Consider the following 26,526-nt stretch of genomic DNA (forward strand, 5'->3'; position numbering starts at 1 on the left):
CTCTTCAACGTGACTTTACCGAAAAAACTAAGAATATGAATTACTGCAGTCACGAAAGCTTTAAATCAAAATTCCGGTTCACGTAGTTATCCCGTTGTGGTCCATAGAATAAATGTGTTGCCTCCTGAGTTTGTGTGTGCCTCTCAGTGAACCCACTACACATTTATTTAAAAAAATGTCGCATGTACAAATATAAATAACCTACGTGTTAAAATGACTCTGTCTCTTTGTATATACACTATGGCTATTCTTTCTACATAAATATATGTATTCAATATGATATCTTGGTTAAACAATTTTGAAATCATGCAAACATTAATATTTGTCGTAGGTCCTTTTAGTTTTCATAAATATATTTATACATTTATAAAAAAAAATGCATGTAAAAATATGAATATACAATGTACGTTTACACGATATAACCCCAAAAAACTGTTTTATGGATAATATTGGTCGCGAAAGCCTACGTGTTAAAATCACTGCCTCTTTGTGTATATATACTGTGTCTATCCTTGCTATTTAAATCATACAAACAAAACCGTGGTCACATTTATATTTTGTCGTAGGCCCTTTCATAGTTTTCGTAGGTCCTAGGCACAGTTGGCGACTTGTGGCTGCACCAAGGCCGTATCATGAAATATGCAACGCGGCCCTTTTTCCGCAACACTTTCATGCGCCACGCTTTGATGCGTGTTCGCCGACCGCACTTGCAACCTCAAGCATCCTCGTGTCTGGCTTAACACGCGGCAGGGGGTGGGGGGGGTTGGGGAACGCTTTGTATTTAACGCAACGCGTTCGTTCAAAGGGGGATGCGAACCGGGATGTCTGGTTTGTGCGGTTGCATCGTCTAACTCGAGCTGACATCAAACAATACACAGTAACTCGTTTCTGAAGTTGTCATCGGCGCTTCCTTCGTTGGTAGTCCGGCAGAATTTGCTTAACAAGCTCGACTTCTGCTGACGAGACTCAGGCTGTCAGACCAGATGCAGAGTTCGCTCGCTTGAGCCATAACCGTGTTGGCAGGATGGTAAGTGTGTGAATCCAACGGGGAACCGTGAACTAAACAAAGTGGTTATTTATATATCTGGAGGCAGAGTTGCTGTTGTGATTTTTTTACTCCCAACTCGTATTTGTATCCACTCGTCCTCTGGTAATTTCTAGATCTGTGCTCTGATGAAGGAGCCATAATACACGATGCTCCGTATTTAATGTAATTATATATTTTATATATGTTATGTAATTATATATTTTATATATTCTATGTCATAATATATTTTAATGTAAAGGCCACACATACGAGGTGTCGTTGACCAATGTGTTGAGAGTTTGTTTTGGTGCTAAAATGAAGACAAGGCTGGTTTGAAGGATGGGGTAGGGGTAATATTATTGGCATCATCCAGAGACAAAGTTCCCTTTTTGGAAGCATACCTTTCAATATTACACGTATAATGTACGTCGTTTTATTTCATATGGCGTTTGAAAAAAAAACAGAAGCCGCAGCAGCAGGGTTACAATTGTGCGTTTAATGCCTGTGAGCAATTCCATATTAGCAGAGGGAGTGGTCGCTGAATCGATGAGTCCACTTGTTCCACCAGAGTAAGCGTGTTGCATTGGGTGGGCAAGACATCAGCGACTCATCCCCTGGTGGTGTGCACCCCCGCCGGATTCGCAGTTTGGTTGAGTCCCCGATGAGTTGAGAGCGGTCCCCGTTGGCGTCTCGGGCGGGAAGAGAAGCCTGCAGGCTGACAAAATAGCACGAATCGCCATCTGTTTCCACCTGTAGGGGGATCGAGTGTTGTGCCACCTCGCGCAAGCCGTGGGTTTCCTCCAGGTGCTCCGGTTTGCTCCTCTCCACGTGAATAACAATAATAATCATAAACACAACTCGTCATCGTCATAAATTGGCTGGAAACATTTACAACATATATACACATGAGCACAATGCAGGGGCAGGAGGAGGATCTTTCTGAATTCAAGTCCTGGGACTGAGTGTGGCTATCGTGGATAAATTAGGAAAAAAAAGTTGAAACGCGAGGGGGGGGATGGGTGGGTGGGTAGGCGTATGGGCGGGCGATCAAGTTTGCGAATAAACGTCTGGTGGTGGTGGTGGGGGGGGACACGCGGCTGGGGGGTGTGGGCGGTTTTGGTGTCGCCTTGATGAGCCAATGGCTGTTCGACAGTCTGTACATATGCACACTCACACACGCAGAACGCGCGTGCGTGTGTGTGTATTGTGCCACCGCTGGCTGCGTGTGTAGCTTACAGAGAACCGACCGACCCATATCACGCACAGGTTCGCGTCCCGACCTGTGGAAGTGCTTCTTGTTGGGCGAGAGACGACGGAGGCGGCAGGTGAGTCGAAAACGGCAGGAAACGCGCAGTCAGATGTGCTTGCTTTAAAGGCGGTCCGTGTTTGCGTGTTGTCGTGATATATCAATAGGTGCTCGCGAACAGACATCCTTCTAATGTCCTACAATGTTGAACAGAATACCCTTTTGTAATGCACATCTTGCTGATAGGTGCTCACTAACAGATATGATTCCGATAGCCTACAATGCCGAACAGATCACCTTTGTAATCACCTCCGATGAGCACGGTTGGCTACGTTACGGTACGAAATAAATTCCACATACAACATCGTGCGATTGGGTGCTCTGACAATAATTTGCGACCATTGCTTCAAAGGCTCCACAGATGTTTATGTATCGACATAATTGTTTTAATAGGCGCTCGCAAACATCAATTATTCCCATAGCCTGCGGTGATGAACACCTATCCATAGCGTCAATGATCCGTACAGCTGTATAGATTATGACTTGATTATTGTTCTATTTGGCATTTGACAGCGAGTGTATTTGACGAAAGTGGAATTTTAAATGTGCAAAGAATAAACGATTACTGCTTAATGAATAGGATCGGTGCCGCCGATCGTGTAAGCGAGACCCACTGGTGCGTACCACTTATCCACATTGCAATACGCGTGTTCTATAATATTTTTTGCCTATTGCGCTCTTACGTGTGTGTGTTTTAACAATAATGCATCGACCATGATCCATCCACTGTTGGATCACGGCCTCTTCCCCACTGCGTTGTCGTGTCACCAAGGATTGGGTTTGTGTTGTTTCGCCATACTTCACCACGCCGGTCTGTTTCGGGTTGGTTCAAGTGTCGCCGTCACAACTCTCCGATGTTAGGCGTGACCGCCTTCCAAGCGCAGGGAAGCTAATCGCAATTGTCTGAGCAACATTTTTCAACTGAAGTGCTCCCCCCCCCCCCCCATTCGGGAGCGTCATCGTTTCGAATCGTTGAATTGCTTCCACGTTTGCTGTTACGAAAAGTCAGTGGGCATCGTGGGGAATGACACGGGGCGCGGCGGTGGCTAGGGGATGTTAACTACCTCGCTGGGTATGCAGGAGGTCGTGGGTTCGATCCCAATCCTGACGCCTGCTGCTGTATATTTGCGTGTTCTCCGGGTTTTCCCTACACATTTAGAGTCCACGTGCGTTTCGAGTATTTGGCTGCTATACATTGACAATATCGGCTGTTCGCGCTACGGCACCGTACACCAGACCTATTTGGAGCTACGGACAGGCGTAATGGGATTTACCGTCGCCCGCAGAGCCTGTATGAAAGGAAGTCTGCACGTTCACCGCCAGTGTGTATTGAGACTTATTGTTGGGTATCCAGTCAAGGATTCCAGCCCTCTCAACAAGTATCGCTTAACAAATGCTAATTGCCAAGGACAATGTATCGCCCGTCGGGACGCGCTGGCTTGTTGGGGCACGTGGAGTTTGCGAGCGCCTCTTAAAGGCACCCCGCCCGGTACAACGTACGCATGGAGCGTGGTGGTGTAGCGGTTAGCCCGCTCACGGAGCAACACCGGTGACGATTATCTGAACCGGTCCTGGGCCTCCCCTTGGTCGACTCAGCCTGAAATGAGTACCTGCTGAGGTGTGTAAACATCGCCACTGGGGGAGACAAAGGCGGCCGAGCGTGGTGTTGGCCACCCACCCCCTCGTGTACCGTTCCGGCCTTCATAGGTGCTCGCTAACAGCACTTGCCTCAACAGTGCGTTAAGGCTACACGGGGGATCTTTGTCATTGGTGGTGTGACAAAGGCGGCGGTGCTGAGTGCTGGCCACTCGCTCACCCCCTCGTGTGCCGTGCCGGCCTTAATAGGTGCCACTCGGCACTTGCCCCCAACAGTCTGCTAAGGTCATACCTGGGGGAGCTTTGTCTTTTGGTGGTTTGGGAAGCGGCGGTGTAGTGGGTACGCGCGCTGCGCTACGAACCCGGCGGCGCGAGGTCGATTCCCGCTCATGGCCAACAGCGGTGACGATTTTATAAAACACGTTGTGGGCCTCCTCTAGGTCGACTCGGCCTCAAATGAGTGGTGTGTAAAAAAAAATCGCCAGTGGGGAGACGAAGGCGGCCGGGCGTGGTGCTGGCCACCCACCCCGTCGTGTACCGTTCCGGTCTTCATAGGTGCTCGCGAACAGCACTTGCCTCTACAGTCTGTTAAGGCTATACGGGGAACTTTTGTCTCTGATGTGACCATCGATTCTACTACGCACCCCAGACCGCCTTTGTCTTGCTATGTACCGACGTTTAGATCGTACTGCAATCACAGCAGCAGGTAATATACATTTCAGGCTAAGTCGACCTAGTGGAGGCCCAGGACCTCAATCAGATAATCATCACCGGCGCTCAGATGCGCTTCTACGGCCGTCTGGAACGCTCTTATGCTGTTCGGAAGCCACTGGAGCTATGCACTCTTCAATCTCGATAGAAAACCCCATTTCTTTAGAATCGCTTTTTGTGTTCAGTTTGTTGTCCTTGCCCCGCACCTCCCGATCAGCACGGTTGGCTGAGCGCGCTGCGAAACAAGTTCAAGACAACACCACCACCACGTGGAACGGTGCGCCCACGCCGTCAAAACAGCCAGCGCTGTTCCCTCGTTGCGACGAAGCACTCATGCCGGCAGGTGGCAGCACTGTGTCACTACTCGATTGATGCTCGCAACATTGAGGATTGTTACCACCGCCACCACCACCACCACGATCCTCATCATCATCATCAGATCGGTGGCGAGACACGCAGCCGATACAGACAACTACCCCCCCCCTACCTCTAACGTTCTATTATAATCGAGCTGTAGTATACATCTATAATTAAATAACACGCTCTATATTTCGGTACCTTTCCTATGAATGGACGCGTTGATTCTCTCCATTTAGATGTTCTTGCATAGACAGCATCGCGTTTGATGTCGCATTCCCCGGTGGCTTTCGTGGTTCTGCCGTGCCGCTCGCTGCTCTGCCTGGTTTGCCGGTAGGTTTGAGCGTGAGATGTCCCCTTGATTGAGAGCGTGGCCGCCCCGAATGTAACCCCCCTTCCCCATCGTTGTTGGGATGGGTACGGCGATCGTGCGCCACGTGGTTTAAGTGCTGTAGTTGTTGAGCTTGCTGTAAGCCGTCCCGTTGATGTCACCTCGTGTATTGGCACTTCAGGTAGAAGACAAATATTAAAGGTCATTGGATTGCCAAGATAGTGCTTTGTGTACCACGGTGGTGTGTGTGGGTGCGTTGCGTGGGGAGCGGTGGCGCAGCGGTTAGCGCGCTGCGTTACGAATCCAGCAGAGATCCTAGTTCAATCCCCCTTCAGGGCCAACATCGGTGACGAATATCTGAACCGATCCTGGGACTCCCCGTAGCGTCTACTCGGACTTGTGTGCACAGCACCAGTGGGAAGACAAAGGCGGTTGGACCTGGGGTCCACCAGTCTGCGGCTAAAGCGGTGGGTGGGGGGAGAATCTTTTGTGTCGTATATTTTGTCTGTATGGTAATTCCACTGCTGCATGAAGAGTCCCGAGGTAATGACGGCTCTTCACTTCACCACGCTGGTCAGAACTGGATCGGAGCGTTGGCGTACTGCGTGGGAGACGGACGCGCGGGCAGGGGATGAGAAGGTGTTTGTGTGTGTGTATCTGTGTGTGTGCCTGTATCTGTGTGTGTGTGCCTGTATGTGTGTGTGCCTGTCTGTGTGTGTGCCTGTATCGGTGTGTGTGTGGGTGCCTGTATGTGTGTGTGCCTGTATCTGTGTGTGGGTGGGTGCCTGTATGTGTGGGTGTCTGTGTGCGTGTATAAAGTGGAGTGTCTGTGAGAGAGACGGACAGGCAAGATGGTAAGATAGAGAAAGGGGGGGGGGGGTGTTGTGTGTTATACAGACACACATGAAGGATGTGTGTATGTGTAGGTGACGTTGAGTGTCTGTGAGAGAGAAGGATCGACAAGTCGGAGAAAGTGGGGGGGGGGGTATGTGAATGTGGGGAGCGGTGGCGCAGCGGTTAGCGCTGCACTACGAAGCCGACGACCCGAGTTCGATTCCCGCTCACGACCAACACCGGTGACGATTATCTGAAACTCCCCTAAGTCCACTCGGCCTCATTAGTAATTGGTGCGGTGTGTAAAACATCGCCACTGGGGAGACAAAGGCGGCCGGGCGTTGTTGGCCAACCACCCCCTTCGTTTACCGTTCAGGACTTAATAGGTGCTCGCTAACAGCACTTGCTCCAACCGTTTTCAAGGCTATACGGGGGATCTTTGCCTTTGTTATATGGAGGTGTGTGCGTGTGTGTGTGAGAGAGATACAGACACACAAAGGATGAGTGGGTGTGTGTGTGAGCTAAACGAGGCTGGGCTTATACGATCAGATGCCCGGTGTCTATGCCGTGTCCGCTCGCCCGCCCGCCCGCCTCTCACTCCGCTCTGAGACCTCCGCAGAGCGCCGACAGAGACCACCGCCACGCGCCGTGTCCCTTTAATTGCCGCTCTTTTAGCCATTCACACCTCTGCTGACTTCCGAGTAAGTACAGCGCACACGGCGGCGCTAACGCTATAATATACTTGCATTATAGGCGATAATCGGATTACGCGTGGATTTAAATCGCTTTTTTTGTTTAGTCTGGAAGCGTTTGTGCACGTTGCTCGGTCATTCGCAGCGCTGATGAGGGTCCAACCCCCCCCCCATTTTCAGTAGATCGGCCGAAACTCGGCATCGCTTTTGAACGGATTTCGGCTGAAAACGTTAAAATCTTCTTCGACTTCGAATAGAAGCTCGGCTCGTTTCGTGGTTGGGGAGCTCGAAGTCGAACGACGCCGTGATGCTGCTGCTGCGAGTGTCTGAGTTGCACGGATAACTTCGGCCGAGTGGGCCCCATGCGAGTTGGGTGATGTGGACGCGGTGCCAATTCGCGATTGTTGCGTCCGCAGCATTTTTGGAGGGCATCGTGCGTGTCGCGCGCGCGTGTGCGTGTTGTTGTTGTGTGTGTTCGCCTGCTTACTTTGTTACACGTGTGATTTTAGTTGGGGTGAGCCCTCGACAAATAATAATATTTAATGGCACAGCGCGTGTAAGCAAGTTAAAAATAAAACCTAAACTAATGTACGTTGTTTTTTTCTGATTATAAGACGCACTTTCCACCTACCCCCCCACCTGTCCATTCGAAAGCAAAACTTAGGGATGCGTCTTATAATCGGGTAGTTCGCGTGTGTGTATATATACATGCGGTGATGCAGTTCGATTCCCGCTCACGGCCGACATCTGAACCGGTCCTGGGCCTCCCCGAAGGTCGACTCGGCCTCAAATGAGTGACCCGGTGCGGTGCGTAAAAACATCGCCACTGGGGAGACAAAGGCGGCCGTGCGTGGTGCTGGCCCACCCAACCCCCTCGTGTGCCGTGACGGCCTTCATAGGTGCTCGCTAACAGCACTTGCCCCAACAGTCTGCTACAGGCTACACAAGGGGGGGGGGTGGCGGTATCTTCGTCTTGTTAGATGCAAGCGAGTTGTGTGAAACAAGTTTGTAGAAGTGCACATTGGGCATCGGGCGCAAGTTTGGGCTGCGTCTCGTTCTCCTTGGAGCGACTTAGAATTCGAATGGGAATGAATACAGCGGGATCGTGTTATTCATGAACAGACCATGGACGATTTATAAATGTATATTGCTCGACGGTTTTCAGAATGTTGTACCCCTGTAGACTGCTGGGGTGTCTACAATCCGCCAATAAACGCACCCCGCCGCACAACGTCGCTCGTGGGTTTGAAGGCTATAAAGTTGAATGGGTTTATAGTGGATAGCTTCGTCTATAGCTGTTGCGAGTGTGTCTGCATGTCTGTCGTGTGTGTGTGTGGGGGGGAGTGGTGGCGCAGTGGTTAGCGCACCGCGTGACTAAAAAAAAACCCGACGTTCGATTCCCGCTCACGACCAAGTGGCAGGCGGGGAATATCTCAACCTGCCCTGGGCCTCCGCAGTGTTTACACTCGGCCTTCAAGTGAGCACCTTGGTGCGGTGGGGAGACAAAGGCGGCCGGGAGTGGGTGTCGACCTCCAGCCCACCCCGCCGGTGCTTGCGGAACCGCACTTGCCTCCCCCAAAAAACAGCGTTGTTGTTGTTGTGTCTCGCGTGCAGGATTCTCTGAACGGACGTGGAATCGGCGGCACCGGTTTATACAACAACGACGACCCAGAACCGGTTCTCTTTGTAGAACGCACGCGGCTGGTGGCCTAGCGGGACCGATCGTCTTACGAACCGAACCTAAAATAACAAGCAGCAGAGCCGCGGAATTTAGGATCGAGCATGTGAACTTGTTTTTCTTCCTTCCTGCCATTCGCATCGCGCAAGAAGATTCACATCGGCGGCGGCGGCGCACAGCGGCAGTGGCAACATCAAGAGCAGCGCAGCGTCTTCTTACTGCATCGCGAGAAATCGCAGAAGCCGCAAGAGCGCAGAGAAGGGGGTCATCGGCGCTCGCCCCCCACGCTTTGTGGACTTCTCGCGGTCAAAGCGCGAATTCGAGTGCGGTGGGGTCTTTGTTGTTGTTGTCGGGGTTTGGACCGGGGGAGCCGCAACCCAGACCCGAGCTAGACCGGGACCAGACCCGAGCTAGACCGGGACCAGACCCGAGCTAGACCGGGACCAGACCCGAGCTAGACCGGGACCAGACCCGAGCTAGACCCGCACCGGAGCAGATCGGTGGAAATGAGTTCCCGCAGAGGCTTCGCCTCCTCCTCCACCGGCGCGGTGAGCATGACGAGCAAGTGCCTCGTGTGGGTCCTCCGCGCCTTGGTGCTTCAAGTGGTCTGCTGCAACGCGATCCGATGGCTGTAAGTACCAGCGCAAGTGCCCTGTGTGTGGAGAGACAAAGGCGGCCGGGCGTGGTGTTTTGTTTTTTACACCCACGCCGCCCCCCCCCACCCCGCCGCGGCTTCGTGTGCCGCTGTCTGCCGTCAAAGGTCTTCGTTAACAGCACTTGCCCCAACAGTCTGGTCAGGCTATAGTAGTGGGGGGTATCTTTGTCTGGTGTGTGCTTTGTATGTGTATGTAATGTGTATTGTGGTGTGTGTGTGTGTGTTTATGGTGTAGGGTGTATATTGCGTAGTGTGTATTGTGGGTGTATATGGCGTAGTGTGTGTGTAGTGTACAAGGTGTAGTGTGTATATTGCGTAGTGTGTGTGCATGGTGTAGTGTTTTTTTATGTAGTATGTGTGTAGTTTGTATATTACTCGCACGCGCATTTATTGCACCATCGTCTCGTCGCATGCCCAGGATGTTTGTGTGTTTGCGAGTCGAGCCCGTTTGTCAATCCACTGCTGGATGAGGGCCGAGCCGCGCCACGCGGTGCGGATCGTGTAGGCGTACTTGACCATACTTCACCACGTGGGTCAGTGGCGTTTGGCGCAGGACAAAACGACAATAACCCCTTTCTGCCCGCTGATGGGTTGTGAACGCGGGATGTGTAAATGCGCGCTACGTTGAGTCTGTGTGTGTGTATATGCGGCCTTAATAGGCGTTCGCTAGCAGGTGGTTTGCCGAAAACACCCGTGCTTATATGTTAATTGTTTGGCGTTTCGTGTTTTTATGTATACTATCTATATCCTGCATGCATGCACGCACACACATACTGTGTGTGTGTATATATATCATGATGTTTGCATATATATGTGTGTGTGTTATAAATTCCATAGGTGCCCGCATTTAGCATTTGCCCAAACATTCGATTAATTTAATACGGGGGCATATATCCGTCTGAGTATCTTTTGTGTGTACGGCATATAAGGTGTGTATATATATACACACACTGCATATAGTATGTATACATTATATTTGTCTAGGGTACATGTGTAAATATATGCGTGCATACTCGTGTACAGTGTGTATTCCTATATGGTATACGTGATATGTGTGTTCATAATAACATACACGCGTGCGTATATGTTTGTATGTATTTGTGTACGTGACATGTGTACATGGTATGTATATGTGTGTGTATATATGCATGTACGGTTTGTGGAGCGGTTAATGCGCGACGCTACAATCCCGACGTATCGAGTTCGATTCCCGCTCACGGCCAACACCAGCGACTGTTGTCTAAATACAAGTCCCCGGGCCTCCCCTAGGTCAACTCGGCCTCAAATTTAATACCTGGTGCGGTGTGTATCCTGGGGATACAAAGGCGGTCGGGAGTGGTGTTGGACAACCACCACCTCGTGTACCGTTCGAGCAATCCTAGGTGCTACTCGCTCACAGCTACTTTCCCCAAAAGTTGGTGCAATGCTTAGCGCAACATACCAGCAACCCCGGGTTCGATTTGACGTCTGCATATGTTCTGCATCGCAAAACGAACTTTAATTATCATCGGGCCTTGATTTGGATATTGACTTGGCATTAAGCGAGTAGATTGCCCGATGCGGTGGTTCCGGAACTGGGGATACAAAGGCGGGCCGGGCATAGTTGTTGGCCACACCACTGACTTAATAGGTGCTCGCTAACATTGTACGGCTTAACGGGGAAGGGAGGGGAGGGGAGTCTTTGTCTTTCTGTGTCTGCATATGCGCGCGTGAATGTTCTCAACGAACACCCGGATCGTTGTGTTGGTGAGCGCAACCCCCGTTTGATGTCAACACGAGCGGACTCTATTCATTCCAATCGGGTCCAAGCGGCTGTCCGTCGCGAGCGCTCCGCTCCAACAGCTTCCACAGTTGTCCACCCGGGTTCAACTCCTGGCCACGACGTGGAGATCGGCACACGCGGTCAGCGTTTGCACGATGTTTACGCGCGCATAGATTACCGTCGCGGCTATCGATCGAATATTGTCCCAGAATTTAAAACAACTCCACACAACACCACCCGGGCATCGCGGTCAGCGGCGAGATTTTCTTTAAATTTTCCCCGAATGAATCCACAACGATTCGAGGCATTGGCGCCGATCTGTACAGTGAGGGGGGGAAAAAAGTATTTGATCCCCTGCTGATTTTGTACGTTTGCCCACTGACAAAGAAATGATCAGTCTATAATTTTAATGGTAGGTTTATTTGAACAGTGAGAGACAGACTACCAATGACAAACATACAGAAAAATGCATGTCAAAAATGTTAAATTGATTTTCATTTTAATGAGGGAAATAAGTATTTGACCCCTTTGTAAAACATGACTTAGTACTTGGTGGCAAAACCCTTGTTGGCAATCACAGAGGTCAGACGTTTCTTGTAGTTGGCCACCAGGTTTGCCCACAGGAGGGATTTTGTCCCACTCCTCTTTGTAGATCTTCTCCAAGTCATTAAGTTTTCGAGGCTGACGTTTGGCAACTCGAACCTTCAGCTCTCTCCACAGATTTTATATGGGATTAAGGTCTGGAGACTGGCTAGGCCACTCCAGGACCTTAATGTGCTTCTTCTTGAGCCACTCCTTTGTTGCCTTGGCCATGTGTTTTGGGTCATTGTCATGCTGGAATACCCATCCACGACCCACTTTCAATGCCCTGGCTGAGGGAAGGAGGTTCTCACCCAAGATTTGACGGTACATGGCCCCGTCCATCGTCCCTTTGATGCAGTGAAGTTGTCATGTCCCCTTAGAAAAACACCCCCAAAGCATAATGTTTCCACCTCCATGTTCGACGGTGGGGATGGTGTTCTTGGGGTCATAGGCAGCATTCCTCCTCCAAACACGGCGACTTTAGTTGATGCCAAAGAGCTCCATTTTGGTCTCATCGGACCACAACACTTTCACCCAGTTGTCCTCTGAATCATTCAGATGTTCATTGGCAAACTTCAGACGGGCATGTATATGTGCTTTCTTGAGCAGGGGGACCTTGCGGGCACTGCAGGATTTCAGTCCTTAACAGCGTAGTGTGTTATCAATTGTTTTCTTGGTGACTATGGTCCCAGCTGCCTTGAGATCATTGACAAGATCCTCCCGTGTAGTTCTGGGCTGATTCCTCACCGTTCTCATGATCATTGCAACTCCACGAGGTGAGATCTAGCATGGAGCCCCAGGCCGAGGGAGATTGACAGTTCTTTTGTGTTTCTTCCATTTGCGAATAATCGCACCAACTGTTGTCACCTTCTCATCAAGCTGCTGGGCAATGGTCTTTTAGCCCATTCCAGCCTTGTGTAGGTCTACAATCTTGTCCCTGACATCCTTGGAGAGCTCTTTGGTCTTGGCCATGGTGGAGAGTTTGGAATCTGATTGATTGATTGCTTCTGTGGACAGGTGCCTTTTATACAGGTAACAATCTGAGATTAGGAGCACTCCCTTTAAGAGTGCTCCTAATCTCAGCTCGTTACCTGTATAAAAGACACATGGGAGCCAGAAATCTTTCTGATTGAGAGGGGGTCAAATACGTATTTCCTTCATTAAAATGCAAATCAATTTATAACATTTTTGACATGCGTTTTTCTGGATTTTTTTGTTATTCTGTCTCTCACTGTTCAAATAAACCTACCATTAAAATTATAGACTGATAATATCTTTGTCAGTGGGAAAACGTACAAAATCAGCAGGTGATCAAATACTTTTTTTCCCTGACTGTAAACGCTTTGCGAAATAAACATTGGGGGGCGGTGAGCGAGCAACATCGTTATTACATCAGCAACAACAACAACGGTGGACATGGAAGCACCACACGTAACCTGTTAGTGTGATCAGCCACGACTTGTCATCAAGTGCATTCATAGTAATAGCCATGCCACCCTCGCACAACAAAGACAGATCCCCCGTATAGCCTGTACAGACTGTTGGGGAAAGTGCTGTTAGCGAGCACTTAATGAAGGTCGGCACGGAACACGAGGCGGGGGGGGGGGAGGTTGGGTGGCCAACACAACGCCCGACCGTCTTTGTCTCCCCAGTGGCGATGTTTTACACACCGCACCAATTACTCATTTGAGGCTGAGTCGACCTAGGGGAGAGGCCCATGACCGGTTCGGATAATCCTCACTGCTGTTGGCCATCAGCGGGAATCGAACTCTGGTTCGCTGGGTTCGTAGCGTAGCTCGCTAACCGCTAGGACACCGCTCCCCACACAGACGCAGACACACACACAGACGCGCGCACACACACATGTGTGTGTGTGCATTCACTTCCTAATTTGCTTAATTGAGCCCCTCCCCCAGACGTCAGTCAGCCGGTCGTGAAACTCTCACGTGTGAAACCCTCTGTGGCTCCGCTGATAAACGCGACCTTTGCATCGCGGGCGTTTTGAGCGCGATTACGCACAAGTGGCGCGGCGCGGGTCTTAGCCCTGTCGTCTCCTCCCCCCCACCTCCTCTTCCTGGCTGATGTTGAGCTAAAGCGACAAGAAGTCCCGTTTCACGTCGAGGCGGCTTGATGAGCCAGATGATTGCGTCGGGAGTAAACGGGACTGGTGATGATGACAGTGGCTCCTCCTCCTCCGTATTTGTGACTCGGCCATTGAGTCTGGTTGTCCGCTCTGGGTGGTGACCACAGTCTCCGGGCACCGCTGGAGAGTTTATTTTTAAGTTCCCCATCTGTGCATCATCGTCAACGTAGAAGTGCATCTGCTGATGCTGCTGCCATCGTTAATGCAGTGGGGATGCGGTTTAGGGGTTGCGGACCCAGAAGCTTCGTCGCAGAAGATTGAAGCCGAGGGGGATGTTTCTTGCATCGGGGATGGTCCCGTTCCCACCTGGGGTGGCGAATTCCTCTCGTCCACCATGGGGCAGCAGTGTTAGTGTGCACGCCGTCTGGTTTCAGATATTTTGCATTCGTATTTTGTAGACGCTTCGTGTACCCCCAAGCCCCCTCCCATAAACGTTATTCTCTATCAAACATGCTACGTAGCTACCCTTTTTAAAAACACGTATATATGTATTATAAAAAGCTATAACCATGGCCGGGTGTGTATATATATTCGTGATCCTAAAGATAACGCGCTCTCGTTGGTAGTGGTGGTGTTTGCCGCCACCTTGGGTAGTGCCAACGAGACGGTTCTGGGCCGCTTTGTTCGATGTTCGTAAACGATCGTAGGGCCTCGGACGTGGCACGGAGCGGGGGGTCGCGGCGCACAACGAGCGGGGGGTCACATCGCCTGTGCAGTCGCTTTATACTCTGAGGCTTAGGGGTTTAATGAGCGACTGGTGTTGTGGTTCCCAATGTTGGTTTCAGCGAATCCGACTGAACCCCAAGTGTGACTTTTGGTTACCCCTAATTTAAGTTTTTGCAACCTGCCAAGATCGATTTTTTTCGTGACCTCTTCCCCCCCCCCCCCCCTATTGGTTGGGTTGTTATAACCCCCCCCCCCCCAAGTGCGAGTTTTTGTGACCTGACGTGTGAGTGTTTGTGACTCCAAGTTCGAGTTGGTGACCCCAACGGTTGGGTTTTTGTGACCCCCCCCCCCCCGAGTGCGAGCTAGAACCACTGCAGGCCCGAGTGAATGTGCGAGGTGAATGCCTCCTGTGGCTAGTCCCAAGCTGCGAGCATTAGCGGCTACATGAGCTGATTTGCTGTCCCACGAGTCTCTTAATGAGCTACTAATGAAATCAATATTTACAGCGGGTGTTTATAAAGTATGCAGTTATGGCAGGTTACGTTCAAATAGTCAGCACTCCGCGCCAAAACACATTTTTTTTTACGCGTGTATATAGTTCACGAAAGAGTGTCGTAGCAGTCTTAATTCCCGGAGCGTTTTCCATGATGTGCATTTGGCACGTGCAACGTGAATATCACGCAAGTCCCCAGGTCTCTTCTGAAAAGGTCCATTGCGAGTCACCTGGTTAAATAAAGGACACAAACCCTCCGATCGTTGGGTACACGCAGCCTTAGTCTGACTTTGCTAAACAAGTTCCCATGTGGCAATACAGAGGGCCGATCTCAATTTGAGTTGGAGGTCACGCGTTTTTCAGTTGTGTACCCTCCCCTAGGTCGACGCGGCCTCAAATGGGGAGGTATGTTTAAAAAAAACACCGCCACCGCGGAGACAAAGGCGGCCGGGCGTGGTGTTGGCCACCCACCTCCTTGTGCGCCATTCAGGCCTTCATAGGTGCTCACTAACAGCACTTGCCCCAACAGTCTGTTAAGGTTATATGGGGGGGGGTCTTTGTGTGTGTGGGGGGAGAGGAGTCTTTTTCTTTCGTGTGGCATTGTGAAAAGCAAGTTTATTTTTTCTTAACGATCGTCATAAATGGATGCAATGGTTCCTCATCCAGTCCACCGATGCGGTTGACGCAGTGTGTGTGTCGGCGATACCGCCAGGATGTGCGTGGATGGAGCATTCATCGGCGACGTGCTTGATGGTTAGGACTTCTCCACAGTCGTGTGGTCCACGGTCGTCGTGGAAGAGAGAATCCCGGTACTTCCACCTGAGTTAGATTCCCGGCCACGGCCAACATGGGTGGCGCTTGAATTCTAAATAGATCCCGCCATCACCCCCCCCCCTTCCCACCCCCCCCCCTTCCCTCCCCCCACGATCCTCCATCCACCCCCCCCCCTCTCGCCGCCCACACTTTTACCAAACCGCGCCGGGCACGGCAGGGCGTTGGTGGGGCGGGGGTTCATCCAGCAGTGGATTGACAACGGCGCTGTAAACAAGACGACGGTAATCCGCGTTGTCGCGAGCGACTGCTGCAATTTCTCTTCCCCCCCCACCCACCCACCAGCATCTAAATCCGAACGTAACCATTACCGCTAGCATGGTGATCATCGTCTCATCCCCGTGTAACGCGACCAGACGTGCGGTATGCGACCATTGGCAACAACAAACGGACTTAGCTGCCTCCCACACCCTCGTATTTGGGTTAGATCGCTTAAATATAAATGTGTCGTTAAAACCCGCCACCACCAGAACGTGTCAATTCGTTACTAGTACAGCACGCCGATTTGTTGGAGAGCAAATCCACAACACTTACAATCGGAGTACGACGTTTCGCGAGTAATTACAACTAGCATCACCAGGCGACAGCCAGAGTTGTGAAAACCTCCTCCCATCTTCCTATGTATGACCCATTGTGTATACTACGTACTGCTTGAATCGAAATCGGCTCGAGCCCCCCCCCAAATCACGTGACTCCCGTGTGGCCACACCCACTCAAGAATTTCTCCTCTCTGGGTGCCGCCCACTGTGAAAACAGACCCTGGTCCGTGCAGCTGCGCCGAGGCGTAGTTTATCTTTGTTCATTTCCCTCCAACTTTCCATTAGTTCTCTTCTCTTCCCATTCGCGTTCCATCTTCTCTTCCCATACGTGTTTGTATTTTGTTTTGTTGTAACGTCCTGACCCGCCCCTGACTAACTGGACATCTGTGACTAAGAGCCTTACAGCTCATCGGATTCCTCCCTAGTATAAATACGTATTCTGATTCTGCTGCACTTTCTGTGGTGTGGCCACGGCTACGGAGTTGCTGGCCTATTATTTTAGAGTGTTGTACTGTATATGAACATGCACAGTACATGTGTACACAGGGCCGTCCATGGAGAGGGGGAGGGGGGTGCAGAGGTAGGGGTAAACCCTTCTGACGTCGAAGCGCTCCTGGAGCCTGCCCACCTAGGTTCACTCGGCCTGAAATAATTAGCGGGTGCGGTTTGTAACCGATACTACTGGGTAGACCAGGGCGGCCGGGTGTGTCTATAAAGGTGCTCGCTTTGACAGCAGTTGGCCCCCACAGTCTGTTAAAGTCTAAACGGTGCGAATCTTTGTCCTTGTAAATAGTAGAGGGGGAGCGGCAGTGTGGCGTTTAGCGCGCTGCGCTTCTCACCCGGACTTAAATTCCCCCTTAAAACCGACAACACTAGGGTGACGATTATCTTAACCGGTGTCTGGGGCCTCTCCTAGTTAGGTTCGGCCTCGAAGGATTCCTGTACCCGGCGCGATGTGTAAGCATCGTCACGTGGTGGTGCGTAAACAACGGGAGTGGGGAGATGAAGGCGGCCGGACGTGGTGCTGGCCACCACCCCACTCGTATGCCGTACTGGTATTCATAGGTACTCGCTAACAGCACTTGCCCCGACCGTTTGTTAGGGCTATACGGGGGATCTTTGTTTGTGTAATCAATCTTAGCATTATGTTCTAATTATATAAGTGCTGGAAAATGACCCAAAGCTAAAAAAATAACGAAAGTTTACACACACACTAACAATAACAACAAATTGTTTATCCTATAGGGCTCAGGATAAACATGCGAACTGTACAAGCTATTTCCTATTTTTTTACATTTTGCAAGAAATAATAAGTCGAAAATGTATTTGCTTTTGTTAGTTTAAGGCTAATTAAGTCTGTAAACACCAGGGTCTTGAGCTCTGCTGGCAGATGCTACACGCTGATGTCCATTTGGAATAAATATGTTAGATGGCTTCATCCAGCAGCGGATCGAGCAAATGCTGCAAAGGATTTTAATCCTATTTTATGTTTGTATTGTCCATAATTAGGATTTTACAAATGTCTTAATCATCACGAAACTATATTCGTAAAACGTACCATCGATCGAAATTCGAGTCATCCATTCGCCATCCGCTGCTGATTGGAGGCCTCGCCGCATGAGAGCCAACGGGTGATTAACACGGACACTTATCATCGATCCATTCTCTATCCGCCGCTGGATGGCCATCCTGATCACGTTGGAACCGATGGTTGATGAGACATGCACGCGTGGGGCTATATCGTCATCACGATGAGTCTCCTTCCGCTTGTTTTGCCCAGGGAAGCTTCGCGGGGTCTCAGAACTTTTTCGCGAGGTGGGGGGGGGTGCAGGCGATTGCTGTTGGATTTGTGTTTAGTTTGTTGTCCTTCCCCCACACCTCCGATTAGCACGGTTGGCTACGTACGGTGCGAAAGAAGTTCATCATACACACGTGTATCAACTGTATACCGACTGAGTAATGTAGTATCGTGGTCCTTTTAGCACCATGGTTTGAAAACAAAGACAAAGATGGCCTTTAACAGACTGTTGGGGCAAGTGCTGTTAGTGAGCACCTAAGGAAGGTCGACACGGGGGGGAGTGGGTGGCCAGCACCACGCTCGGCCGCCTTTGTCTCCTCGGTGGCCAAAGTGTTTGCACACCGCACCAGGTACTCATCTGAGGCAGAGTCGGCATAGGGCAGGCCCAGTACTAGTTCAGATAATTGCCACTGTAATTGGTCGCGAGTTGGGAATCGAACTCCGGTCGCCGGGTTTTCTGTGGCTCGGCACGCAAACCAGTTGCGCTACCGCTCCCCACGCACACACGCGCTCTGTAATAATCGACCACTGTCTATATCCCCCGCCTCTCTCGTACGTCGTCATCAGCAGCAGCTGTGTGTCCAAATGATGGACCGCTGCGCACCGTCGCTATCCCTCGCAACAGCACGCTCCGTCTCACTCGAGATCTCACAACTCCATCTCCGCGCCGGTGCTCCCGGATATTGCCCCCCCCCATCCCCCCCTGGGGCTTTCCGCTCCTTCCGTCGCGCTCCTGCGTTGTTGTCTGATCACCTCGACGTACACTCCCTTGCCAGTGCCATCCGAGGTGGCATTCCCTTTTTTTTTTAGTGGCCCCCAATAATCGCGAAAGACTCTCTTTAAACCACTCTAAACGCGTGGGGTTATCGGTCGATCCACTCATTTAACCGTACGCATTCGTCGGAACTGCTCATGGTGCACTACCTCGGGTGGTACCACGACCTGCTGCGGCCTGAGGACCAGTACCCTGCCCAAGCCCGCGTACTCTCCCTTGCAAACCGACGCGATGCCTCTAGCCTGCGCGTGTCCTCAAATGCACGGCGATCCTCTCCCTCCCGCTGTCTCTCCGCGTAATTCAAAGCGAGCTTCTCTCCGCGCTTCTTTCTCTGCGCGCTTCGCAGATTTTTGTTCCGCTATTTCTTCGTCCCCGCCGCTGGTGCGGTGCGCCCGGCGGCGTGGCCCGTGCCGTCGAGGCGGTGCCGTCGAGGCGGTGCCGTCGAGGCGGTGCCGTCGAGGCGGTGCCGTCGAGGCGGTGCCGTCGAGGCGGTGCCGTCGAGGCGGTGCCGTCGAGGCGATACCGCTCGGCGTCATCATTTGGCGTCGCCGCTCAGACTGAGTTTAGCGCTGTCTGCATCGTGATGTCTCGTATTGGTCATCAGTGCTGTGTAATGTCACTATCTTTCAAAAGGTTTACTGCGTCATGAATTTTCCTATTTTAACTTGACCTCTTTGACCTCCCCTCCCTCCCTTTAACCCCTTCCACCCCTCTCTCCCTCTCCCTCCGTCTCACCGTCTCTTTCCCTACGCCGCTCCGTGGCGGTGTCCAGCTGGGCGACTTTCGCGATCTCCCTCGCTTTCGCAATAACCGGCGGCACCTCTCTCCCTCTCTCTCTCTCCCCCTCTGTCCTCCCGTAACGTTCCACGTGATCATGTACCTATCAACATTTCAACGTTGCCCTCTCACCCCCCTTCCCCCTCCCGCGCCAACCATGCCAGGGCGATATCACGGGTGCCCGTGGAGCAGGTGTGGAACCACACGGGGTTGTGCCGGGGGCTGGGCGGCTTCGTGGGCGAGCAGACGCAGCTGTGCCGGCGCCAGCTAGACGTGGCGCCCGTGCTAGTGCAGGCGGCACGCGACACGCTGCGCGCCTGCACCAAGGCCTTCGCCGACATGCGCTGGAACTGCTCCACCGCCGAGCGGGCGCCCAATTTCTCTCCCGACCTCGAGAGGGGTGAGTGGGCACGCGGGCGGACAGGCAGGCCTGTGAGTGGCTGGGTGGGTGAGCGTGTGAACGGGCGGGTCTGGGTGGCTGGGTGGGTGAGCGTGTGAATGGGCGGGTCTGGGTGCCTGGGTGGGTGAGCGTGTGAACGAACGGGTGGGTGGGTGGCTGGGTGGGTGAGCGTGTGAACGAACGGGCGGGTGGGTGGCTGGGTGGGTGAGCGTGTGAACGAACGGGTGGGTGGGTGGCTGGGTGGGTGAGCGTGTGAATGGGTGGGTCTGGGTGCCTGGGTGGGTGAGCGTGTGAACGAACGGGCGGGTGGGTGGCTGGGTGGGTGAGCGTGTGAACGAGCGGGGGTGGGTGGGTGGGTGAGCGTGTGAACGGGCAGGGGGTGGGTGGGTTGGTGAGCGTGCGAACGAGCGGGTCTGGGTGGGGGGTGGGTTGGTGAGCGTGGGGAACGAGCAGGTGTAAGAATGGTTGGTGAGGTTTGTAACGCGTCGCGCTAACCGAACTACGCCAACGCCCCACCGCCACCCCCCAACCACCACAGGCACGCGCGAGTCCGCCTTCGTGTACGCGCTGTCCGCGGCGGCCGCGAGCCACGGGGTGGCGCGGGCCTGCGCCGCCGGCGACCTCGCCTCGTGCTCCTGCGCACCCACGCCCGCCGAGGCCCCCTCGGCCGACTTCCGCTGGGGGGGCTGCGGCGACAACCTGCGGCACGGCCTGGCGGTGGGGGGCCGCTTCGCCGACGCGCCCATGCGCGCCAAGAAATCGGCGCGTGGCCAGGTGTCGCGGCTCATGAACCTGCACAACAACGAGGTCGGCCGGCAGGTAAGCACGCGGCAGGGGGCGGTGGGAGAGAGGGGGGGCGGGGGTCGGTTGGTGGTGACGACGGCGGGGGTGCGGCATGAGCTCCGAAGATGTTGACTACCTCGCCCGGTGTGCGGGAGGTCGCGGGTTCGATCCCGACCCTGACACGCCTCTCCCAGTGTTCGCGTCGATTTTTCTCCAGGTCCTCCGTTTTTACCCCCCCCCCCCCCCAAGACCATATTGAGAATCGGCGTGCGTTTCGGAGTATTTGGCTACTGATATAAATGTCCACGTGATAAGCCCTATTCGTGGAGTTGTCGTCATTTGTGGCCAGATCGCTTCTGGAAAAAGAAAAAAAAAGAGCCGTTCAGCTCTTTGGGCTTTACCTGGTAAAATAAAAAATAGTTTTAGTTTAGAAACGCGGGGGTAGCTCGGGTGTAACATGGTGATCCCGTGTCACCTGCCGATTTGACCAACGGGCGGTACATTTCTCGGCGAGAAATCAAGGCCCCCCCCCCCCCCATCTGGTCGTGGCACCACCATGGAAGCGTGTGTGTGTGCCGAACCTTTGAGAATCGACGTGAGCGGCACCCAAACAAAGCCAAGCCCTAGCTGGCGAATCCTGAATCGCTCCCTCACACTCCCCCCCCCCCCCACCCCCAATCCGTCTCCGTCCCCTCAAGGCTCTCCTCAGCTCGGTGGAGACCAAGTGTAAGTGCCACGGCATCTCGGGCTCGTGCTCGGTGAAGACGTGCTGGAAGGGCACGCGCGACCTCGCGGCCATCGCCGCCGAGCTGAAGTCGCGCTACCTCTCGGCCAGCAAGGTGACGCACCGGCACGTGGGCACGCGCCACCAGCTGGTGCCGCGCGACATGGACATCCGGCCGGTGCGCGACGACGAGCTGGTGTACACCGTGGGCTCGCCCGACTACTGCGCCGTCAACGAGCGGCTCGGGTCGCCCGGCACGCAGGACAGGTGCGCTCGTGTGTCTGTGTGTGTGTGTGTGCGTGTACACGCGTGCGGTAGTGTGGTGGGTTAGCGCGCTGCGCTACGAACCCGGCGACCCGGGTTAGGCTCTCGCTCGCGGCCAACACCGGTGACGATTATCTGAACTGGTCCAGGACTCGCTCTGAGCCAAATGTTCCGTCTCCCGGCGTGTGCGTGTGCGGGGAGCGGTAGTGTAGCAGTTGGCGCACTGCAATGCGAACCCGGCGACCCGAGTTCGATGATCGATCACGGCCAACACCAGTGACGATTATCTGAACCGGTATTGGGCCTCCCGTAGGTCGACTCAGCCTCAAATGAGTACCTGGTGCAGTGTGTAAACAGTGCCACTGGAGAGACAAAGGCGGCCGGGCGTGGTGTTGGCCACCCACCCCCTCGTGTGTCGTTCCGGCCATCATAGGTAATCGCTGAGAGCACTTGCCCCCAACAGTCTGTTAAGGCTACATGGGGGATCTTTTTTTTGTGCGTTCTTGTGCGTGGCCTTAGTGGCGAATGGCGGGGTCTTGTTGTAGTGTGTGTGTGTGCACGCACGCATTGTGTGTGTGTGTACGTGTGCATGCATACCCGCGCACCTCCGAATTTAGCACTGTTGGCCACGTACGGTAGGAAAGAAGTTCAACGTACGTACAGTGCCTTCGGCCTTGTCTCTGGTGTCTTTCCTCATCCGTCTCATCTCCCTGCCTCCCCCCGCCCCCCTCTAGGCAGTGCAATAAGACATCATCCGGGAGCGACAGCTGCGACCTCATGTGCTGCGGCCGCGGGTACAACCCGTACTCGGAGACACTGGTGGAGCGCTGCCACTGCAAGTACCACTGGTGCTGCTACGTCACCTGCAAGAAGTGCGAGCGCACCGTGGAGCGATACGTGTGCAAGTAGTTCCGGCTCGCGTCCAGGCGACGGTGGCTTAATCGCGCCACGCGTCGACGTCTCGTTCCCGTGAACTCTTTGCCGACCCGTGGGCAACACAAAAACGGTATCGCTGCGCCGGTGAGGAGGCCGGGGGGTGGGGGGAGGGGCGGAACTTTGCGGAAGGAACTACTTTAACAATTCAATGTTTTGAAGTTCGGGAGAGGAGAAAAGCAAAGGTAAAAAAACGGGACTCGTGTTGCAAGTTTGTTCCGGCTGAATAATACAAGAAAATACAAAACAATAATCTGGCGCAGGAAAAATTGTTAAACGAATCACGCCCCCCCCCCCCCCCCCCCAACGGAAAAATGGCACTCGCGACAAAAAACTAAATTCGAAAAGTTACGCGTCTGTGTTGAGATTTATAAAATGTACACTTCAGCAACATCAAGGCCCTACTAAGCAGAAAGCATGGATTAGTACCGGTCAACAGAAACAAAATCCAGACGCGGCTTTTACTTGCGCGTCCACAAGCACATGCGTGCGCGTGTCTCGGACAAACAGCCGCCGTTACGACTGCGGAGATTTTGCCCCTCTCTAAGTTTCATTCGCGAGGCGCCCGTCTATCGCAAGCTCTACGACGCAGGGACGTGCGCGTGCCCTTTTTGTTAAGAACAAAAATGAAACTAAATCCGCTTTTGAGATTTCCATCGGAAGCCTTGCCGATGTAAAAACAACAGCAAAGAAAACCTCCCGAGAGAGAGAGAGGAAAAAAAAAGCGTGCCCTTCTCGCCCACCTGCCTCCTGGTGCAAGGAGCTTACAGAAGAAATTCAGCCGGAGAGAGAGAGAGTGGAGGGGAAGAAAAACAAGGAGAGAGAATCATCTGGAAGTTTCGGCGAAAAATAAGGTTTTTGCCGTCTGAATCTCGAAGAAGAACGGAGCGGCTGGGAAGATCTCGGTCCTCGGTGATACCACGCGGCAAAGATCTTAGTGGCGGTGGGTGGGTTGGAACTCGGAAGAGGCTGCCGGCAAGATTTGGCAGCGTGGGAAGATTTTACGCCCCCCACCCACCCCCTTTCCCAAAAGTCGGTGTCTGTCTTTCCGGGAAGTTATCCGCCAGGAATCTTCCCACCAAGACCGTTCTTCGTGCCTCCCAACTCAGTCTCCTGGAGAGGATGAAATGTTCTTGTTGTTTTCCTCCTCAAGTAAAATTTGTTTATATATGTATGTAAAGTCCACGAAATCCAGAAAACACTCCTTTTAAGATGAATGTCGTCCGTTCAAATGTCCAAGTTGCGTGTCCGCGAGGCAAGGCCACTTCGCTGTCCGTTGCCATGGCCCCCACCGCCCTACAATGATTGGTTATAATTAATAGCACGGTAATTATGTTTATAATATTCGAAATAATGCAAGGAACAAACGTACCAGACCGACTCTCTCGTCCTGCCAGCATTGCATTTGAACTTAGCCTGGTTTGTTCCTGGGCAGGACTAACGGAACATCATACCACATTTCATATATATAAGTGTATGTATGCACGTACCATTTATGTATATGTGTATGTATGTGCGCAACGGTGCGGATGCCCATATATATTGCCACACAGTGTGTGTGTAAATATATGCGGAAATTAATGGTAAATATATTTGTGTTTTGTATGTAAACATACGAATTGGTGTGTACGTGCGCGCGTGTGCAAAAAAAATCCATCCTTTAGCAAAGAGACTGTTCAAATGATTACTGTTAGCGAGCCTCTATAAAGCTGATGGCGGGGGGTGGGGGGGGAGCCGGTGTGGCAAGCACCACTTTCGGCCTCCCCTACGTTCAATGCCACTCTGTGACCCAGTCACCGATTTTTTTAGGCCCCAGTTGACCTAAGGGTAATCCCAAACAAAGCTGAGCTTCAGGAAGTACTATTTTTGGTTATGCGACGAACAACATCGCAGTGGTTTGACGGCTCGTGGTGTCCAATCGGTGCAACCCAATCTGGATTCGGGAATCTTTGTAAGATACGACCACATCTCACGGGGGCCGGTGCTCGACAGCCGTGCGTGTGCGCTTCAAAAGCAGAACGGCGATCGTCATCCCACACCGCAGTGGATCGATGACCAAAGGCTCCAAATCATAAAATTTTGATATTTGATCTCTTTCAATGCACGAAATGAGCACAAAAAAAATAATTGGGAGGTGGACTTAAATTGATTACCATCATCTTATGTCCCAAAGTAACGAATGGAATTAATTGACGCGAGCGAGCGATAGTGATTCCGTTATTAACGAGCCGTGATTTTTTGTTTTGAACCTGCGAAAAGTGTGGTCATTGACAATAAACCGAAATGCAATTAGATATATAAAATATATTCTTCTCATTCTCAGAATTTCTGATATGAGATGGCCATGATGTGCCTTGGCGTGTTTTACTGGATAACACGAGCGCCACATTTCACCGATGGGTTTTGTTTAAAATGGAAGTGCGGTGGTCATCGTACTGCGGTGGTGCTGCACTGCCAAGCGCAATGTAACCCGGCCAAATGCAATGCCCTATAGACGATAACCTCATCGAAAACGTTGAGACGTCACGTGTCCATATCAGTTACATTCACGGAGGGCCCAAAACCACAACGCGGTGAGAATATAGATCCAATTTCGGCAACAACGGCTCATTTGCTAAAACTTCTCGACGGCACAGTGTAGCCATGGCAGTGCGACTGATAGTCCATGAGTGCCCCAGACGAGACATGTCGCCACGTCTCATGGTTCAAATGTCTCAATGCGGCCCAAAGATGCGATTTGTTTTACTTTTTACCTCGTGGTGAGGTGGGGCTGTCGCGTAACTCGCTCGCATTGGCTGCGTAAATCGATCAGCGCTGCGAAAAGTTTCGCCCGCTGCCTTCTTTTTTAGGTGCGGTCCAATTCCCGTCGTGGCCCGCGGACTGCTGACGACGATTCACGCACAATTGCCGGCAGTGCGCGTGGGGGGGGGCTTGTACCCCCCCTACCCCCCCCCCCGTACCCACCCGACCAGTGATCCGACTAAGTTGGTGCGATGAAACTGAAATGAAGACGAAAGCGCTGTGTGAGAGAGCTGTAGAGTACCGCTGTGCGAGTGTACAATAACGTGGTAATGTGACCAGCGTTGCGCATTGTTCCCGACGTTCAACAGTTGCGTATGATCCGCGGCGGTTGTAATCGCGGCGATGGGTGAAGATTGGCAGGCCTGGAAATGATGACCGTTTGCGGATTATCCACAATCCCAGGACGAGTGATGAGGACCAAGATTATTTGATAGAAAATCCAGTTTGTAGCGGGCTTTAAAAAAAAAAGATCTTGGATTCTGACTTGTTTATAAATCTTTTCTCTTATCTCTGGCTGTTATTACACATTTTTGCCTCGCGTGTGCATGCGTGCGTGCATGTCGAGAGAGAGCGGGGGTGGGGGGGGGAAACGTCCAAGCCACCCAGTGTGAAATGGTCACGATAAGGTCTGGATTAAAAAATATATATGAAAAGAATGACTTGCATTGTTTCCTGTTTCGCGTTTCTGGGGCTGGGATTTGAAAGGCCTGCCACTGAACCCTAGGGTGGATGAGTGCCCTTACTTTTTGGAATTCCACCAAAATAATAATTTCAGAATTACACTCCCAGCCACCCCCCCCTCTCCAATGAAAAAATGGCGATTGAAATATGGTCGGAATTATTCGCTTTTGGGCCGTTTTCTCTGTCTATTTAAAAAAACCGTTAAATAAACCGTACATGTTTTGGCAGAACAGACATCTATTATGCATTTATTAAAAAGTATTCAGTTTCCAGTGGCGTTTCTGTACTTTTTATATATACGTGTGTGTGTGTGCGCGCGTTGCTACAATCTTTCCGAAAAGCTATTTGAGAAAAAAACAATCAACTCTCAACTTGGTGTATCTTAA

General features: G+C 52.1%; 1 protein-coding gene across 4 annotated transcripts; it reads left to right on the forward strand.

Moving 5' to 3' along the window:
* Nucleotides 1–883: 883 nt before the first annotated feature.
* On the forward strand, nt 884–26,412 carry WNT11 (Wnt family member 11). Of its 4 annotated transcripts, none has more exons than XM_076074372.1 (6): nt 884–1,027; nt 8,469–9,163; nt 19,718–19,953; nt 20,492–20,772; nt 21,435–21,727; nt 22,459–26,412. In XM_076074372.1, exons 2-6 carry the CDS (start codon nt 9,039–9,041, stop codon nt 22,631–22,633), a joined length of 1,110 nt encoding a protein of 369 aa, XP_075930487.1. In that variant the 5' UTR covers nt 884–1,027; nt 8,469–9,038; the 3' UTR covers nt 22,634–26,412. The 4 variants fall into 4 exon arrangements, with proteins under 4 accessions (XP_075930487.1, XP_032827730.1, XP_032827732.1 ...); XM_032971839.2 differs by lacking the exon at nt 884–1,027 and adding an exon at nt 2,166–2,352; XM_032971841.2 differs by lacking the exon at nt 884–1,027 and adding an exon at nt 5,199–5,330.
* Nucleotides 26,413–26,526: the final 114 nt, after the last annotated feature.

The sequence above is a fragment of the Petromyzon marinus genome, chromosome 47 (assembly GCF_048934315.1).
Source record: "Petromyzon marinus isolate PM22_M1 ecotype Great Lakes invasive population chromosome 47, UKy_Petmar_22M1.pri1.0, whole genome shotgun sequence".
Classification (NCBI taxonomy): Eukaryota; Metazoa; Chordata; class Hyperoartia; order Petromyzontiformes; family Petromyzontidae; genus Petromyzon; species Petromyzon marinus.

Coding starts and splice junctions, on each gene's coding strand:
- WNT11 (XM_076074372.1), top strand. CDS start 9,039: ATGAGTTCCCGCAGAGGCTTCGCCTCCTCCTCCACCGGCGCGGTGAGC. Junction 19,954..20,491: donor CTCTCCCGACCTCGAGAGGG/GTGAGTGGGCAC, acceptor CAACCACCACAG/GCACGCGCGAGTCCGCCTTC. Junction 20,773..21,434: donor ACAACGAGGTCGGCCGGCAG/GTAAGCACGCGG, acceptor CGTCCCCTCAAG/GCTCTCCTCAGCTCGGTGGA.